This window comes from Carica papaya, chromosome 1 (assembly GCF_054855325.1).
Source record: "Carica papaya isolate Zhongbai chromosome 1, ASM5485532v1, whole genome shotgun sequence".
Taxonomy (NCBI): Eukaryota; Viridiplantae; Streptophyta; class Magnoliopsida; order Brassicales; family Caricaceae; genus Carica; species Carica papaya.
Genome location: NC_142309.1, coordinates 26339628 through 26357245, shown reverse-complemented (window position 1 = coordinate 26357245; position 17618 = coordinate 26339628). Strand labels below are relative to the sequence as shown.

Sequence of the window (17618 nt, the reverse complement as noted above, 5' to 3'; positions counted from 1 at the left end):
ATATTATAATATAAATTATTTAGTTCACAAATTTGAAATATCTCAATCAGATTACAGGTCAGTTTTATTTTTATAACTCTCTTGGTTCCTCTTTCTTTTTTTTTTTTTTCTAAAGCTTTCCTGGCAGTGTCTTAATTTTGTTTGCATGCAGAGAAGATAGAGATAGACCCACTCACCAACCCCAACAATATATGAGGTGGTTGGCTATCCTTACTTCAAGTAAGTCTTATTTGAAATCGTAGCCATTCAATCATAAAACAAAAGCATAAATCTCCACCGTTCAAATTCATCTCTTCTTCATCTCACCAAATAAAAGCATTTTATTATGTTTATTGTTCATGATTAACTTCAATTTTCAAAAAGAAAATATATTCTATTCTTCTTTTAACCATACTAAGTATATAAGTTGAGTCAAAGTCATTATTTATTATGATCAGAATATTTTTATTTTTGACATATGTTTAGTATTATATCAAACCTGATTTATATCTTGGGCTTAAGTATTTAAGTTGAATTTGCTAGAAACTATGGACTGTATAGATCCAAAGTATCATGGGCTTCTTCCAAACCGACCCAGAATCTCATCTTCTTCTTCCCCTTCCACGATCAATGTCACAATCACAAAGACCAAAAAAAAAAGGTAATCTTTTACATTCCCGGTGATCATAGGGACTCCGGATCTACTTTCTACTCGTACTAACTTTTTTCTACAGAACGGAAATAAGAGCTCCCTGCAAATCCTACCTGCCTTCTGAATTTTCTCGTGAGTTCTTTCCTTCCGCGCTTTTAAATTTCCCCTTCATGTCTGAAATGCAATGATTTATTTGCCTTAATTCTCATCTGGGTATGTTTTTTCATTCACTTTTTGCTGTAAAGTTCGAACATTGATCCAACGATATTTTCTTATACGAAGATTGGTTGAAAACTGATTCCTTCTTCTTCCCCTTCTTTTCCCAACTGGTTCAAAGCTCCATGATCTTGTTCCTTAGTGCCTCTAGATCCCTCTCTGGTTTATGTTTAATTTGCCTACAGTCTTCAAATCAGAAGCTGAATTGATGCTATCATGAACAATTACCCATATGTGCCAAATAGCCCCAAGTCTTTCAATGCGTACCCAAGAGGTGATTTCGACATAGAATCAGGAGTCACAAAAAAATCCAGAAAGCCAAAGAACTCACTACACCCCATCAGAATGTTTAAATCTTTCGGCAACCGACTTCGCTACTATTACAAGTTGCACCCGGTTCTTGTTTTTATCATTTCATTCTCACTTGGAGCTTCAATTCTTATATTTCTGTCCGTCTACGAAAACCGTTATCGTACAATTAGTTATAATAGAAAGCTTGATATGTCTGTCGATGACTACCCATTTGCAAATTTAAAGAACCTAGTAATGGTGGCGGGCCATTCCGTTTATACTAGTAGTAATTGTGGAAAAGCTGATAAGGAGGATTCTTGGTTCCTAGAATCATATCAGAGGAATCCTGGTCAAGCTTCTACTTTTGTTACTCATATAAAGGAAGGAGTTGAGATTGCCGCCCAAGACGAAGAGGCTCTTCTCCTGTTTAGTGGTGGAGAGACCCGGAAAGATGCTGGTCCTCGAAGTGAGGCACAGAGTTATTGGGCGGTTTCTGAATCCCAAGGATGGTTTGGTTAGTTAATGTGCTTCTCAGACTATGCATTGCTTTTGACTTTACTTTGAATTGAAATATTCTTCTTGTTTGAAGATAGAAGAAGGAGAGATTGTATTTTAATTGAGAGACAGCAGGAGAAATATTTTAACATATTTAAAAAATTCATAGATTACTTATTTCTTGGGTCACTTCTTGCACATTTTACTTTAATACAAGTGATAGACATTGGATGTTACTATTTTGGTTCTTCAATTTAAAGTAGTTATAAGACTACATTCACTTTGTGTCAATGAGTTTATGGCCATTTTAACTGCTAGAAGTTATTTTCATTCTTCACTTACCAAACTTTATCTTATCCTATCGAAGCAGTTAACATGAATATGATTCACATTATTCATTGATCTCCCTGCAAAAAATAAGGCTTCATTTGATACAGAGAAAACATTTCTTTCTCATTTCCTAGATTGATTGGTAGACAAATCAGTTGAGAGAATCTCTTAGTGGAATTTTGGTTGAGTTACTAAAACAATCACCATATAAGGCAACTGCATTTCTAAAGCATAAAATTATGTAGAGAAGGTGCCTGACCTAACTGAGAACAAGTGTTATATGTGGAGCAAGCATAGCAATATAACTGCATAATCATTGACAGCATATGCATTGTCTTAGAATCATTTTACATACTATTCAATAGTGCTAGAAATCTATTTTCTTAGTATATATATTTAGAGTATGGAATTTGAGATTTTGATTTCATTTGTCATTTATGATCTCATCAGGCAAGGAAAAAAGTGTAAGAGGGAGGGCATTAACAGAAGAGCATGCAAGAGACAGCTTTGAGAATCTTCTTTTCAGTGTTTGCCGGTTCCGAGAACTTACGGGCATATATCCTCATAACATAACTGTAAGTACACTATCTTTTGAAATTAAGGCAGAGAACAAAAGAACGAAACTGGTCTGGTTGACCTAGTGAAACAGCAAACAATATAGGAATTATGATATGGCCAAGGAAGGTGTTATACCCATTGGGTAACTTCAATCTGCATGTGAAGCTGTGCATTTGCATGTATAGCAGAATAATTTGAAGTGCCTATGGATGACCAGATCAAAATGTTTTGGTTGTAACATTTAACATGTGTCCCGAAGCATTGATCAGAACAAGCATCCTTTGACAAATATTTAACAAATATTGTCTTCTCATTTATACTGTAGATACTGGAATTTTCACACCATGAATGATTCAGATGCCAAAAGTCGATAGCATAAAGTGGTGTAAGGAAAAAAAGAACTTGAAAGAAAATAAAGAGAAATTGACCTAGATAAAAACCAGAGATCTGGAGTCCCAATGGTAAACTCTTAATTCTTAGAAATGTTTGATAAATAATCATAGCAGACTGATATCATCTAAGTTACGATATCTTCATATGGGCGCCAAACATACAGCAAAAATTGGAAAATAAAATACCTAACATAATAGGGACACTGCAAGAATAGAAAGAAAATAAATTTCTTAAAAAATTCCTAACCTTTCAAGTTCATTTTGTGCTGGGATCTTAACCACTGAACCAGTGCTGCTTCTTTTTCTTTCAAAATGAAATTTCAGATACATTTTTTACTGTGGCCTAGTGTTGAAGAAAGGCATAGAGTTAGTGCTAGTGTATGTTTGGATGAATCTCATAACCTTTTACTATTGTATTAGTCCTTATTTAGATATTAGTTGGTTTGATACACTTGTGGACACAGACGAACTCAGCATTCTGTCCTTCAATTTCTATTATTCTCACATTTTCCTTTCTCTTATTCCTTTCTAGCCATTGATCTCCTTCATTATCTTATTACAATGTGACAGGTTGTAAGTTATGACTTTAAGGAGGAGAGATTTGCTCATTTGCATCGATCTGCAATTGGGTTTCCTGAGTCAAGGTTCTTCTACTCAGGCACACCAGCTTCAGCAACATCTAAAGAAGCAGCTCTAAAAGGCGAAGCACTTGTGAGAGCTCAATTTGAAGGAGATCCATATGGATGCATGGGTTCTCTTTGGCATAAAAAACTGAAGCGGGATCCCTTTCATCGGTCAATACCTTATCCCAAAGGGTGTCCTGAAATTGAAGGGTTGTTTAGATACTGTGGGTTGGCTCCTTATCCAGGTGCCCTTCCATGGGCTTCTTGAGAAAAGTGACTGTAGCATTTTAGTTGATAGTTGATCGGAGAAATCTCTGAGACCATATACAAATTAACTGACCTAATACAATGGTTTTTGTTTTAAATGTAACTATCTTTTACTCGAGTATACAGAAAGTTAAGAAGCTTAAATTTTGCTTGGAGAAAAATACATGTAGCTCGATATCAGATGTGGAGTCATAAACAAGTATTTTTAATTGAAGCTGTTTTTTGCTTATTGTCTTAGTTAGTTTTCAGTTATGAGAGAGGTGAGGAAACAACATAGAACATTGCCTGGGTCGAGGCAGATTGATAGAAAACACATTTTATTCAGACAATTCAGGTTTTAGGTTAAATTCCCCTCCTTCCATCACACTTCTTATCGCTCCTACCAATCAGTGGGCAAAAAACCTGAATTCTATCCCAAACCAACTTAACAGCTAAAACCTGTTCCGATCTGGGCAAAATAGATATGTAAAAATCAGTTCATTTTTATGGATCACGGGTATTCTTTTCCATCCCAAGTCTTAACAAAGGTTTGAGATGCCATGAACTTTTGGTTCCACTATGACTTTTACAAGAAAAAATGTATGTTCTACTTATAATCTTACAGTTATATCAGATATTTAAGATGCAAATAAGAATTGATCTTTCATGATGTTACTTAATCATTTTCAATTTTAGTAGTATAGTAAACTTTGAATTTAATGTGAAAACACTAATTTTGTGTATTAGAAGTTCAATAGAATAAACCATAAGTTTAAAATTGGATCTTGATCTCCGTAAAACCTTACTATTCTAGTATGATCAGAAACAAAATCCAATATTTCAAACGAGAAATCTACCCATCAAAATACGTTTTTTTGCACTTTAACTGAGGCGGGCTCGATCCTTGAAGTTTGATGAACACATTTTTCATTGCTTTAGAACTTTAATTTGGATACACAATCTTGAAGCTGAACTCCCACATTTCATTCTCAAGTAATTTCATGAAGATCTTTAGAGCTTTCAAAATCTATTTAACATAACTTCAATGCTGAGATCTTGAATCTTTTAAAGCTTGAATTCTTAAAACTTCAATTCCTGATTTTTTCAGACAACAGATAATATGCAAGGTCCAAGCAAATGATGCAACAAATAGGCACCCAAAAGAACAGAAAGCATCTGCAATTAGTTTTAAACAAACAGAGCCTCAAATAATTAATAAACTTTATTTAAAAGCTAAAAACCCTTAGATTTGAAGAAGAAAAAAAAAAAAAGCAGAAGAGAGAAGAAACCATCAGAAACCAAAGAGTTTCCCCAGAAGCATAAAAGGCTGTGCGGTCCGCATCATGGTACGATCTTCTTAAGAAGATCACATCATTTGGTTCATTTTCTCTATTCCCAAATTACTAACTGAAATTATAAATGTAAATTGGAAAAAAAAAAGATAAGATCAGGGCTCAGATCAGATATGGGTGTAGAGAAATTTTTCAGCACAGACCCGAAGATCATAAGAGTGGTGCATGACTTTCTCACTTTCCTTTTGGTTCATTTTCTCTATTCCCAAATTACTAACTGAAATTATATATGCAAATTGGAAAAAAAAAAAAAAAAAAAAAGATAAGATCAGGGCTCAGATCAGACATGGGTGTAGAGAAATTTTTCAGCACAGACCCGAAGATCATAAGAGTGGTGCATGACTTTCTCACTTTCCTCCTCACCGCCCATAGAAAAACAATTTGAATTCCTAAACCTACACACAGCACAGAAACCGATATTCTAAGGAGATGGAGATTGAGACGGAGACGGTGAGATTGATTATGTGAAATAGGGTTTGGACACATATTTGTAGACCAAAAAAACTAAACCCTAATATCTATTCTCCCGTACCCATATGACGATTTTACCCTTAAATGTTTTGGAAATAACGCAAACATTTCTTCAAATCACAACCAAAATCCCCATTCGTTCAAGCTTGCGATCTCAGCGTATACGGATAATATCACTATGTATATTCAAACTAGAATTTTAAATTGTAAGAAAAGAAGGAAAATACTATCAATATTTCACCTTACAATTCCAATTTCCCAATACAACTACTAACTACCATGTTAATGTATTTTATCTTTAAAAAAACTGTAAATTTAAATCAAACTATACTTCCGTATATGTCTATCTTTAAAATTTATTTTTATCATGTTATAATTAATATTATATCATTTAATCAACAAATATATAAATTATTTAGAAAGAAATATCCTCTATACAACTGAAGAATGAGTAAGGATGCTTTTGGGTACCAAAGGCTAAGCAGGACTCACTCTGGATGCAGCTTTTTCCTACATATTCAAAAATTGTATCACATACTCCAATGCTTTTTTTGAAGTGCAATAAGGTAACCCATAACACAGTTCTACCACTTTGAGTTACTTTTAACCCCGAACCCTGCTATTCGATGATGATATTGGAATATCAGCATAACAACTAGTTCAGAAAATCGAAAGTCAAGTCTCCCTTTGAGGAGGGGGGAAAGCCTTTCTATAGGAGCCTTACTTCCAACTCAGCTTAAACATAAGAGCAAACCTTTTTCTTTCTTCAAAGCCAGGTGGGAGGTGGAGACCATAAGATATTCTTTACCTCCCAGCAAAGAAGAGAGAGGAAAGGTGCTGACATCTGCCTCGACCAGTTTCCAGATGCCCATACCAGCTCAAAGAATCATTGGCACTATTTCGCCCTACCTTCCCCATTTGCAAGCATTTAAGATCTGCCTCCTAGGGGTAAAAGGAGAATATTTACACTTAAGCTTCCTTACGTAGGACCTTGACTCCTGGAAGCAAAATATAATATATGATTCAAAAATACTTGCGGTACCATGCTGCAGGCTAACCGCAAACATGAAACCCATCAATTAGTAGCTGAAATTGATTTTTTAAACAGAGACTTTAAAAGATAACATCAATGCAATTTAATTAGATGTATTTCCATTTTAACGTATTCTATACTGTTAAAACCTGTGCAGGCTGCACCATAAAATAATTTCCGTCTTTACAATTTTACCAGGCTGTGCAGCACAACTCCGAACGCATATCCAGAAATGATCAGTATAAATCTCTATACATTTTCATCTGTAGCAAAGGCTTGATCCTCCACCTTCTTCACCCTAAAAGAAAAGAACAGGACAGTATCAGAACTCGGAGCATTCCAAAAGACAGCAACAGGTAGATAGCTGTAAACTCAACAAACATACTATATGATCCTCACATCGAACTCAAAACCATCATTTCAGTTTTATGTCAATTGTAATCTTAAAGAATCATCTGTCCATTTTTGTCAAGGATGCTGGGGTTTTGGATTGGGAATGCTGCCTCTTCCCATTGGACAATCCACTGTCACTAACACTGCCTTCAAGAAGATTGTCATGAACTCCAGAAAATTCTTTGTTCCATGAATTCAAGGGGATCAGGTAACTGTCATCCTTGGATCTCTGCCTCTGCTCCTCATAGCGTTTCACATTTTCTGAAATTCTATGGAAGGTTCGATTTATCTTTGCAATTCCCCTTTCAACTGGTTCTACAACATGAGATACTGTATACTTCATATCACCAACAATCTGAAAGATCGTATAAACAAAAGTAATCAAAGCAGAAAAAGAGATCAAGGAATGACAATAAATTTGACACTTCTAAGATGCCTAAACCACTAACAGGTTTTTCTCGTTCTTCTCTAAATCTTTGTTGAAAATGAAACTAACACATAAAAGAGATCAATATATAATGAAATTCTTACTGCACGAAATGTAATAAGTAATTATCTTACGATTTCACCACTTCCAAGCACCACGTCACGAACACTCTGTGGGAAATTCAAACGTTCCCTCTCATCTTGTCGAGCCAAACGCATTTTAGTAAATCTTTCACAATCTTGAACCTCCTCTGGGTCTGGAGGTGTGCCTAGAGATGCATAGTCCGCCATAACAGCTACGTTACGTACACATCTTTCCCCCCGTTTGTAAGGTACCGCAGGGAAGACATAGAGATGCACAACAGCAGAAACACCCATCTGTATGACAAATATGATATCAGTGCTTTAAGAAAACGCATAAACTACTTTACTGGTTAGCAAATATAACAGCATTATACAGATAAAACTATGTTCGTCATAGTTTCTTCAGATTTACGTAAGTACCAAAAGGAAGAGAAAATTCACATATCTAGTTTCTCCTGTTTAATTTCCGAACATTATACCACAACAAGATATTTCCGTAAAGCAGTGTATCACATGTCAATAAATCATATACATTGAACCTCAAAGTCTGAATTACCAAACCTGGGGAAAAGTTTGCCTGTTAGGATATTGAAAATCATACCATGAAATTGTCAAGGAAAAGGCCAAGTTGAAAAGGCATAAAGTTGGAAGTTCATCCCACCGTTCAGCCCATACTCCATTGACAGGTTCGAAAGGTATGGATATCACATAAGTCAATAACAAATAACACAACAGTTCATACCATGAGAAGGCACGAAAAAGGTGAACATCTAGGTATAGCATTAGTGTGATACAGGACATGCTGCCAAATCTTCAAGGGGGAGAAAAGGATGTGTGCTGAAGTTTAACAGTCAAGAGGGTGTAACAAGTGCATTGCAGGTGTTAAAAGAAACTACCTTGAATGCAGGTTGGCACCCCCTTGGTGCCATTGGTAACTGTTTATTTAAAAAAGAAAAAAAAAACTACCAAAGAGGACAACAAGTGGAAAACAAAAAATAAATAGCCTGCAGAGAAGAACCGGTAATAGAAACAGAAATTATGGAGGTTACATATTTGATGTGCACACTATCAACAAAGGAAACTACTTATCATGTTTATGAATTTGGTTTATTTCAAAAGAAAATGTTTATGAATTTGGAAAGCATATTCAATATTGTTATTCAAAGCATATTCAGTATTATTATTCAGCATTGACGGTGAAATTCAACTATGATCTTTCTGTCAAGGGCAGTGGACTAAAATGAAACCAAACACCAAAAAGCCAGAGAGAACAAAGGAGCAGCATATATAATTAACCTCAGGCAATATCAACACAAATGATACATCAATTTCAATTAGGCACCTCGATACAAATGATGTAATCTTGTATACGTGTTTTCAACTCTTGAGCCAAAGCTCCTCTGAAGGCTCCTATCGAGAAAAGAAATGCAACAGCAACACCTTGCCACCACGTCAAAAATACAATTGACTTGAATGTCAAAAACTTGGCCAATGGTCTGATTGGTGCCAACTTATCTTTGATGACAGAATAAAACTGTACAAGGCAATACAGGGCCCAAGTCTGGCTGAAATTAAGAACAACTGCCAAATATGGATAGCTGCAAGCACATAAAAAAAGTAGGTTGTAACTACATGATAACTGTGTCATCGGAAAAGTACATTGATGAAAACTGATATAGTTGTTTGATGTTATGAGAATTAGTAAAGATAATTAGTTTGTCTTACCCATATCTCCACTCAAACTTTCCTTCTCCATAGACCCCAAAAGCTTCGAGGATCATGGCTAACAATGCACATATCAACTTTAATATCATCTGGGAAACAGGCATCTAGTAAGTAACTAGAGGCTAAGAAAGTGATGAAAAACTGCAATCCAAGGAAAACTCCATAAAATATAAGTACTGAGGCTAAGAAAGTGATGAAAAACTGCAATCCAAGGAAAACTCCATAAAATATAAGTACTTACATACTGAACAATGCCAATTTTTACAGCATTATAGAAGTCAGGACCGAGATTCCAATCATTTAGACACCAATTTATGGGAAAAGGATGTTCCACAACTCCATAAGAAGATGCTTCTTCCAGAAGAGGAGTGCTGGAACTAATTACTGCCTGGTTTTCCATGAATTCAATTGTATGTGCCTCTCCACCTATAGACAGAACCACATTCCTTAAATCAAAACTGACAAAAAAAATATATTGGCAAAAAAAAAATGATAAACACTCTCAAATAAAAGTCTTTTAGTAGCACCAGAAGAAATTATTGTTCAGATGTTTGTACAAGCTATAGTATCCTAGAAAAGGACTAGATAGCACTATAAAATCCAGTTCCGTGTAGCTGACTCAACATGAGATTGGAATTATGTCTGTCCTATGCTTTAGAACAAATTTTTATCCCATGTAAAACCTAGGACATGAGACTGGATAGCATTTTTTAAAAATAAAAATAATATAGTATGATTTATTCACAAGCAATAAGTGAGTGCAAACCCGTATACAAAATATTTACATATCAATCACATTATCAACAGAGTCTCCAAGATCCTCAAAGGAGTAAAGATGACATGAGACTGGATAGCATCTTAATCCTATACCTTAGGAAAAACTTTATCCCAAGTATGGACAACATTGCCCCTCAGTAAAGTACAAAGGCAGAAACTAATTTTCCCAAACATACCCTCTAATTTTTTCTTTCCCTCCATTGATTTTACTTGTATTTTAAACATGCACATAATTTAATTATTAAAAATATCAGAAATAATGTTGTTAGTAACTAAAAGAATTAAAACAATAATATTTAGATAAGTAAAACATATGGTTTAGTAGCATGAAAAAATATCAAAATAAACAAGGAATAATTGCTATTTGGGACAATTCTATAATTTATCTTCCTGTCCATTAATTTACCAAATGCCTGACAGTACTCATTATCTTGTATGGCCCAGTACAGTATGGAATTTGTCTTGTCTCATCATATCCTAAAGTTGTCCTATTTCACTAGTCCAGCTCAGTTCTCACAATTACCAGACACTACCACACGTCACATAAACTTACTATGTCTTGACAATTGATAGAGCAATTTGAACAGACAATAACTAGGCACCAGGAATGACCTCTATATATTTCCGGTCAGCAATTTGTAGTTACCAGAAGTCCCCAAGCATCTTTTTCTTTTACAATAAGAAGCCCCCAACAATGTTCATGAGACATAATACATCTAGAACGGTCCGTTAATCTATAAGCATGCCTCTTAGAAATAATTACTGGTCAGCAATTCAAACAAATGTTCATATCATGCCATCTTCAACAAGCAATGGTCTCGGGAGTTCCTTTACATTCAACTAGGTTGCATGTTATGAACTGCCCATTTTTGCAGTAAATGTGTTTTCCTCAAAATTGAAAAATGTTCAAATCATGGATACCCTGGTCACATTACAAATAAAACTCAACAGTCTTGTCTTGTACCCTTCTAGTCAAGTGTGAGCGTAAAGGGGCATGCTGAAGTATATAAATATGTTGGTTAGACTATTTCCTATCAACTTAAAATTTCTAGAATAATTGGTTACAATCTTCTTTTCTTTTCCTCTTTCAATCCTAGAACAAAAACAACCACCAAACATTAGTAAACACTCTCTACCCCATCATGAAAATAAAGTAGTCTGAATTTATCTCCATGTGAAGAGGCAGATGATATTAGATAAACCAGAAGAAATTATCCAAATCTAACAGAACCAATGTGGCATTGCGGAATCACTCTAACCATATGACTTTGGGACCCAGTAAGTACACATAAGAGAAATTTTTCTAATTAACATGTAAAAGAAATGCCAATCCTTGAACTAAACAGCCAAGGTATCCCCCCATGCATAATAAGGTGAGTTCCCTCAATCAGTTTCAACCAATTTCCCTCATAATTTCAAGGGAACTGCACAGACCATCTGAAATAAAATAAATAAAGATGGCAATGATACTCTGTTTTTCACTTATGGCATGCTCTGAAAAAATTTGTATCCTGACATAACTTGGAGACATTCTACTAAAGAAGCTTATTCACTTAAGAAGCTCTCAAAATCCTACAGATCAACAGCTTACTTCCAGATCTCCAAATCTGTGTTCCTTTCAGATATTTTTACATTTTAATAGAGTTTACTGAATTTTGTTTTTTTTTTTTAACAGATGATTACCTACAGCCTTGACAATTATAGAAATGACATAAACAAGCCGAGTAAAAGTGTAAGTAAAGTACTTCATTGTCTTTTACATCCAAAGAAAAAATTCAAAGCAAATGGCAATCAACCAGATAAGGCAACTTTTCAACCTTCCCAGCATACCTAGGCACGCTATCAAGTATCTCTCAAAGCAGTACAGTGCAAAAGCCTCATAACAGTCCCGAATTACTTCGCAGTTGAATGCAGCATCTGAATTTAACAGTGACAAAAACTGCCCCAGAAAATATTAAAAATTTAACATTAACAACTAATCTACAATAAATACGCAACAATCAGCAAACGGCTACTAAGTGTAATGCTAAACTTGCGGCAGTTGTAAGACAACATATTCCTAACAAGGAGCTAAACATATAAAGATAAATAAACTGGAGAGATAGAGGATAAAGCACATAAACATTGCTCCATGGATGCTGTGAAAGGATGCAATCAAAATCTGGGACTCATCCTTGAAGAAAAATGTAATTTCACGAGTGTATGAAAGTTAAAAAATGACCATTAGCACACTGCAACTTTCAATGAAGACGAAAGAATAAAGAACCTCCAAACACAGCCCCATGCATTTAGAAGGATCATGAATTGTTGTAAAGGTTCACCTGGCAAATCAGTTACCCAAGCATCAATTTCTATACTTATAACAGATGTTCTCTTTTTTTTCTCTGAAAGAATGTTACTGTTTGTTACCAACTGCCTTGAGATTTTCTACTGAGTATACAGATAATTTCTTTTTTTGCAGATGAAAGAGTGTAGCTTATAAGACATGAAGTGGGTGCAAACACGTATGAGAAATATTTATGAATCAAGCAAAATGTCTGTGATGTCCCCAAACTCCTCGTTAGAATACAGTGGTCGACTCTTTATCAAAAAAACTTATAGCTTGGAACCAAGAATCCTTAGATCTGTCGAAAGAGAATTCAATCCCATCAAATGCCCTTCTACTCCTCTCCTTCCATAGAGTCCAAATAGTAGCTAGAGGAACAAGCCTTAAGTGTTTTTTCTCCATCAGAAAACCCTTCCAAGCCTTGAGTATACACAAAAAAACTTATAGCCAGCAGAATTATACACACCATGCTAAAAACATAAGCATGAACAGATATATACTTTAAAATAGAACCGCAACGGTCCAGTAATCTAGCCTTTGGATCTAGCATGGGCAGGGAACTCAGGTCTTTAAACAATTCTAGCATTTTACACACAATTCATGCTTCTTAGACTTTAACCATATGAGTAGGATTACAAAGCAAAAGGGTGCACCAAAATTACCCCTACCTTTGAATGCATGGTTGACATGTAACAAAGCTCCAAACCTTATAAGCCATCTTTTTCCTTCTCTTTCAAGTGGCACGGAAGCTATGCACTAAACTCTTTTGGTTAATTTGTTAAGTATTCGGTCTTCCCCTAACCCTTGAAATTTTTATACAAATTTGCATGGGTTTGGAGAAAATCACAAATAGAATATATTATAGATGACGACTATTAGGTTTTATGTCATGCTGCTAGAAAGGAATGCTGTATTTTCAACAATCTTCTTTGACACAGATTCACATTCTTTATGTCATTTTGGTACAGGCTCATGGTTCTTGTCTACTTTGCCAAGGGTTAGGCTGCCCTTTTGTGGTGAAAGAGTTATTTTGTTTATTCGTGTGGATCCCTATGCATGTGGACACGTCCATTCACAATACATAATTAGCATAGATGTCATTGGAAAAACTCATCAAATTTCTATAGTTAAAATGACAGAATAGTATATCTTTGAAGAATTTCAACACAGAATGTCACTCTTTTTGTTTTTGATTAAGAACTCCCAACATGAAAACCACTAGAGAAATATAAACATGAAAAATAAAATTTTAAGAAAAAAAAGCCATGGTGGCAGGTGAGAGAATAAATTTTGTAAATCACTTTCATACCGATTCCAGGGCATAAACAGGTACCATCAGAATGAGTCCAATCAGAAACTTTTGTTCCTGAAAATAAACAGCAATGTTATAGGTATACATTTGGAAGCTGATATTAGATCAGTTAATTGATAATATTGACTTCTGCTGATAAAGCTATATATATTTAAATGTATATATACATATAAAGAGAAAGTTCCAAGATGCAATGTTTACTGCAACAAGAAAAAAGAGTGGCTTTATAATGCAACAAGAAAAAAGAGTGGCTTTATAATGCAACAGAGAAAAAAAAAGTATGAAACACTACAGGAAGATGAAAATGAACCTCTGGCTGATTATAAGCAGCTAGATGCTCAAAGATTAGATACATGGAGAGGACTAGAGCAATAAAGACAAATATGCTAGCACTGAAGATTGGCCAGCTGAAGGATATAGTTGATTCACTGCCCAGGATTGACGACCACATTTCCCCTGATCTACTTGATGATTCAGCAACAGCTAGAAGAAAAAACAGAGAGTAAAAAACACCTCTCCATGCCATTGAGCAGATTCAAATAACTGACAGTAATCAATCTGACAACTAGCAGAATACAAAATTTGACTGATCAAGGGTACTATTTTAAGGCTTCCTCATTAGTGGGGGATACTTAGTAGATCAAGACCATTTCGATAGGTCCAATGCTTTTCCTTTCAGCAAAAAGACCTATTCTCCCTCAAGTTACAATAATGGGTAGGAAACAGCCTTTATTTCACCACAACAGTGATGCCTTGAAATAAAATCACAAATACTGTCTCAACATGGAATGATCGTTTCTCTGAGAAAGGAAAGCAAGCAGCAACAACAGGACAAGAAAGCCTGCAATGAAAACATTAAATCAATAACTAATATCCTAAGAACCATCATATAATCTGAAAAAAGCTATCAACAACAGGAAACATCTAAATCATGACCATAAAAATATGCATATAGACTTCTTTTCAAAAAAATATGCATAAAGAACTACAGGTAGAGTCACTTAAACATGTGTTCTACAACAATGTTTCAATTCCAACTGCCAACAGAATGTCAACAATAACAACCAAAAATGACTTAACAACTATCACAATAAGCCTTTCTTCTCTATACTCAGGGGCAAGGAAGATAAGAGAGAAGAATTCTTTTAACATGACCATGATCAGAGCTTGGGAGGAAAATCTTCTTTACGGTCTATTTGTGGAAGAAGGCGACGTTAAGTAGACTTTGTCTCATCACCTACGATTCGAAGATGATTTTCTCATCTTCTAAAAACCAAACAAGCTCTCTGTTCTTAACATCAAATGAATCTTATCGTGCTTTCAAGCAGTTTCTAATTTAGAGATTAATCTTGCTAATTATGAATTGGTTGCTGTTGGTGATAGGGTCGTGGAGCATTATCCCAAATTCTTGGTTGCCAAGCTGCTTATTTTTCTATCAGATAACCAAGCTGCTTATTTTTCTATCAGATATTTGGATCTTCCTTTATTAGCAAGAAGCAAAAAGCGCCTTTGGTTTGAGCTCAATGATATCATACCAGAAGTGATGAAATATGAAGTTTGATGGGAGTCATCATTAGTTCTATTAAAAGGGGGATTTGACACTAAAATTTAGGGACCAGTCCATATCAGAAGTTCAGGCTAAAATAATATATTGTAGGAAGACGTGAGGCACTTACCCTATTTTAAACTACTTAATCCAAGTATATTCTGTACATATTTCATTAATTTTCAAACTAAAAGGTGCACGTATGAAAGTGACATTTATTTTTAATTTTTGTTTTGAGATAAAAGTATGGAAGTTGAATAAATGATATGGTGCCAAGGCGGTTAATGGTATGGACATTTATTTTTAAATAAAAACTAAGAATTCATAATGTTTACAAATTTTATAGAGATTGGGATTAAAGCACATCAAAAGTGTTTAAAAAAAAAGTAAGCGGACTTTTATGACAGTTGTAACTTGTACTGTGAGTTTTAAAATGTGCTGTCAAAATAGTTATTAACTAAAAGAGCTTTTAATAAAAAATTAATTGGTTTTTGATATAAATAGTTGTATAAAATGTTGTCATTTTTAAAAAAATTTGAAATTGTGTATTTGATGAAAATAACCTATGAGATTTTAAGTGTAAATTTTTAATAAAAACTAAAACTATTCTCTAAAAACTACACATTCTAGCTTTTGGTTCTAAACCTATTAAAAGTAAATTTTGGCTTTTGCCGCTGCCAAAAGCATTTTACACTTTACTCATTTGGTTATAAAAATGTTTTTGGAACACAAAAACTAAAGCCAAAAACTGATCACTTAATAAGATTCACAAAGGAAAAACAAATTTTTGTTGAGTTCTTCTTCCGACCATCTTCAAAAATACCGACATCTTCTTTTTTAGCGGAATAAGGTGAGATCCATGAGCTTTTTATTAGCACCACAAGATCAAACCAACCTTTTCATTTATTCTTTTTCATTGTTAGAAAGGCTATTAACACCGTAAACTAGGTACTTAACCATACCAAGGCATTAAGTGCAAAACTGACCATATTCAAAAGAAACTCACCATAACTTTCATGAACATAAAATGATGAGAAAATGTATAGTGAACTAATAAAAGTTGAATAAAATATTCACAATGGATGTTTGACACTATAACAGGTAAACCTATAATGTACAGATACCCAACAGAAAATAAATGCTAGTATTGCTCATGAAAAAAACAATGCAACACAACAAACAGTACATTTTAAACTAGAGCACGAGCATTTGCAAAGACAGATTGGTAAAAAGAAGATACATTAATAAGAGTAATAGCAACTAGCAGCAATTATATTATAAATACTGAAAGGTATACAATCAAAAAATAAACAACGAAGTAACTCTTTAAATTAGGGTACAAATACCAAATAGTAAAACAGAACCAAACTCACCCTCATCCCAAACCGAACAAGTGACAGAATAGACAAAACAAAAGGAGAATGCACAGAGTGGTGTTCGTGAATCCTATTAGCCTCATCAGCAACACCATAATCAAGAATTATAATCAAAATGACAACTCAAAGTAAAATTTAATGCCAGCATCCCAAATCTAATTATTCTACTTTATAGCAATTTTATGGATGATTCCAAAGTAAACAGTATCTATGACAGCCACTGAACATTTTATAAATGCAATATCATGACGTAAAGAAGAACCTACTAATTAGAGCCATAAACTTCATCTTGCAAAACAGAATTAGTTATTTCATCGTCCTTTTTACACTGCTCCTCAACAAATTGTACATCTATCCTTCACTAATGCCAATGGTTCCAAGCTCAAAATATCCAGGAGATAAAATTTAGCATAGCCAATATTAAATTATTTCGGAAAACAACATGATTAAAGAAAAAGATATACCAAGAAACCGAAGGCCTTAGATGCAGATTCCTCTTCTTGCCCCTTTCCTTCCCTCCTATTTCTTCTCTGCTTCGACCTCAAATAGAAACCCTTATTAAAAACCCCCAAAACCTTCTCTGTGTTTTGGCTCTCTCCAAAAATCGCCTTTTTCGTTTCTGGCCTCGCCCGCTTCTCCTTTGTTTCAGTTATTCTCTCTGTTCTTCCTCTCAAACCCAATCTCAGTCTCAAAAATCACCCTGATCAAGCTCCATTTCGGCCGCCAAGTCGTATACTCTCTATTGCCTATCCTCACTCAATTCTCTGTTGCCTCGGTTTTTCCACTCCCCGTTTGAAGGCCGTGTCTCTCTCTACCTCTCACTCGTCCCCAAAACAGATTTTCTTCCCGAATTCTCTGTGCCCCTCCTCTTTTTCTTCTTTTTGGAGTCAATCCAAACACTTACCTTCTCTGTTACGTTTGAGAACCACAGGAACAAAATTTCCCGGGGAAAACGATGCCGTTTGGAGGGGGTTTGAGGTGAGTCGGGCTGGGCCTTGGTATTTGGGTCAAATTT

General features: G+C 34.8%; 2 protein-coding genes and 2 non-coding genes across 8 annotated transcripts; 1 reads left to right on the top strand and 3 right to left on the bottom strand.

The window, feature by feature from the left end:
• The first annotated feature begins 532 nt into the window (after window positions 1-532).
• On the top strand, window positions 533-4032 carry LOC110815270 (uncharacterized protein C57A10.07). Its single transcript, XM_022042970.2, has 3 exons — window positions 533-1652; window positions 2414-2538; window positions 3484-4032. Exons 1-3 carry the CDS (start codon window positions 1064-1066, stop codon window positions 3802-3804), a joined length of 1035 nt encoding a protein of 344 aa, XP_021898662.1. The 5' UTR covers window positions 533-1063; the 3' UTR covers window positions 3805-4032.
• A 647-nt stretch (window positions 4033-4679) lies between these two features.
• LOC110815192 (organic solute transporter ostalpha protein (DUF300)) lies at window positions 4680-17508 on the bottom strand. Of its 5 annotated transcripts, none has more exons than XM_088223531.1 (11): window positions 17068-17508; window positions 13992-14522; window positions 13679-13735; window positions 11874-11982; window positions 9508-9692; window positions 9267-9355; window positions 8884-9139; window positions 7593-7835; window positions 7024-7386; window positions 6834-6936; window positions 4680-6603 (listed from the first exon to the last, which is right to left on the bottom strand). In XM_088223531.1, the coding sequence occupies exons 2-9, from the start codon at window positions 14205-14207 to the stop codon at window positions 7090-7092; spliced, it is 1452 nt and encodes a 483-aa protein (XP_088079657.1). In that variant the 5' UTR covers window positions 14208-14522; window positions 17068-17508; the 3' UTR covers window positions 4680-6603; window positions 6834-6936; window positions 7024-7089. The 5 variants fall into 5 exon arrangements, with proteins under 5 accessions (XP_088079657.1, XP_088079661.1, XP_088079650.1 ...); XM_088223535.1 differs by having other exon boundaries at window positions 7038-7386; XM_088223524.1 differs by lacking the exon at window positions 4680-6603 and having other exon boundaries at window positions 6718-6936.
• Window positions 5233-5326, bottom strand: LOC148270485 (small nucleolar RNA Z221/R21b). Its single transcript, XR_015815998.1, has one exon. It is a non-coding gene; the product is annotated as a small nucleolar RNA Z221/R21b (small nucleolar RNA).
• LOC148270484 (small nucleolar RNA Z221/R21b) lies at window positions 5406-5502 on the bottom strand. Its single transcript, XR_015815995.1, has one exon. It is a non-coding gene; the product is annotated as a small nucleolar RNA Z221/R21b (small nucleolar RNA).
• Window positions 17509-17618: the final 110 nt, after the last annotated feature.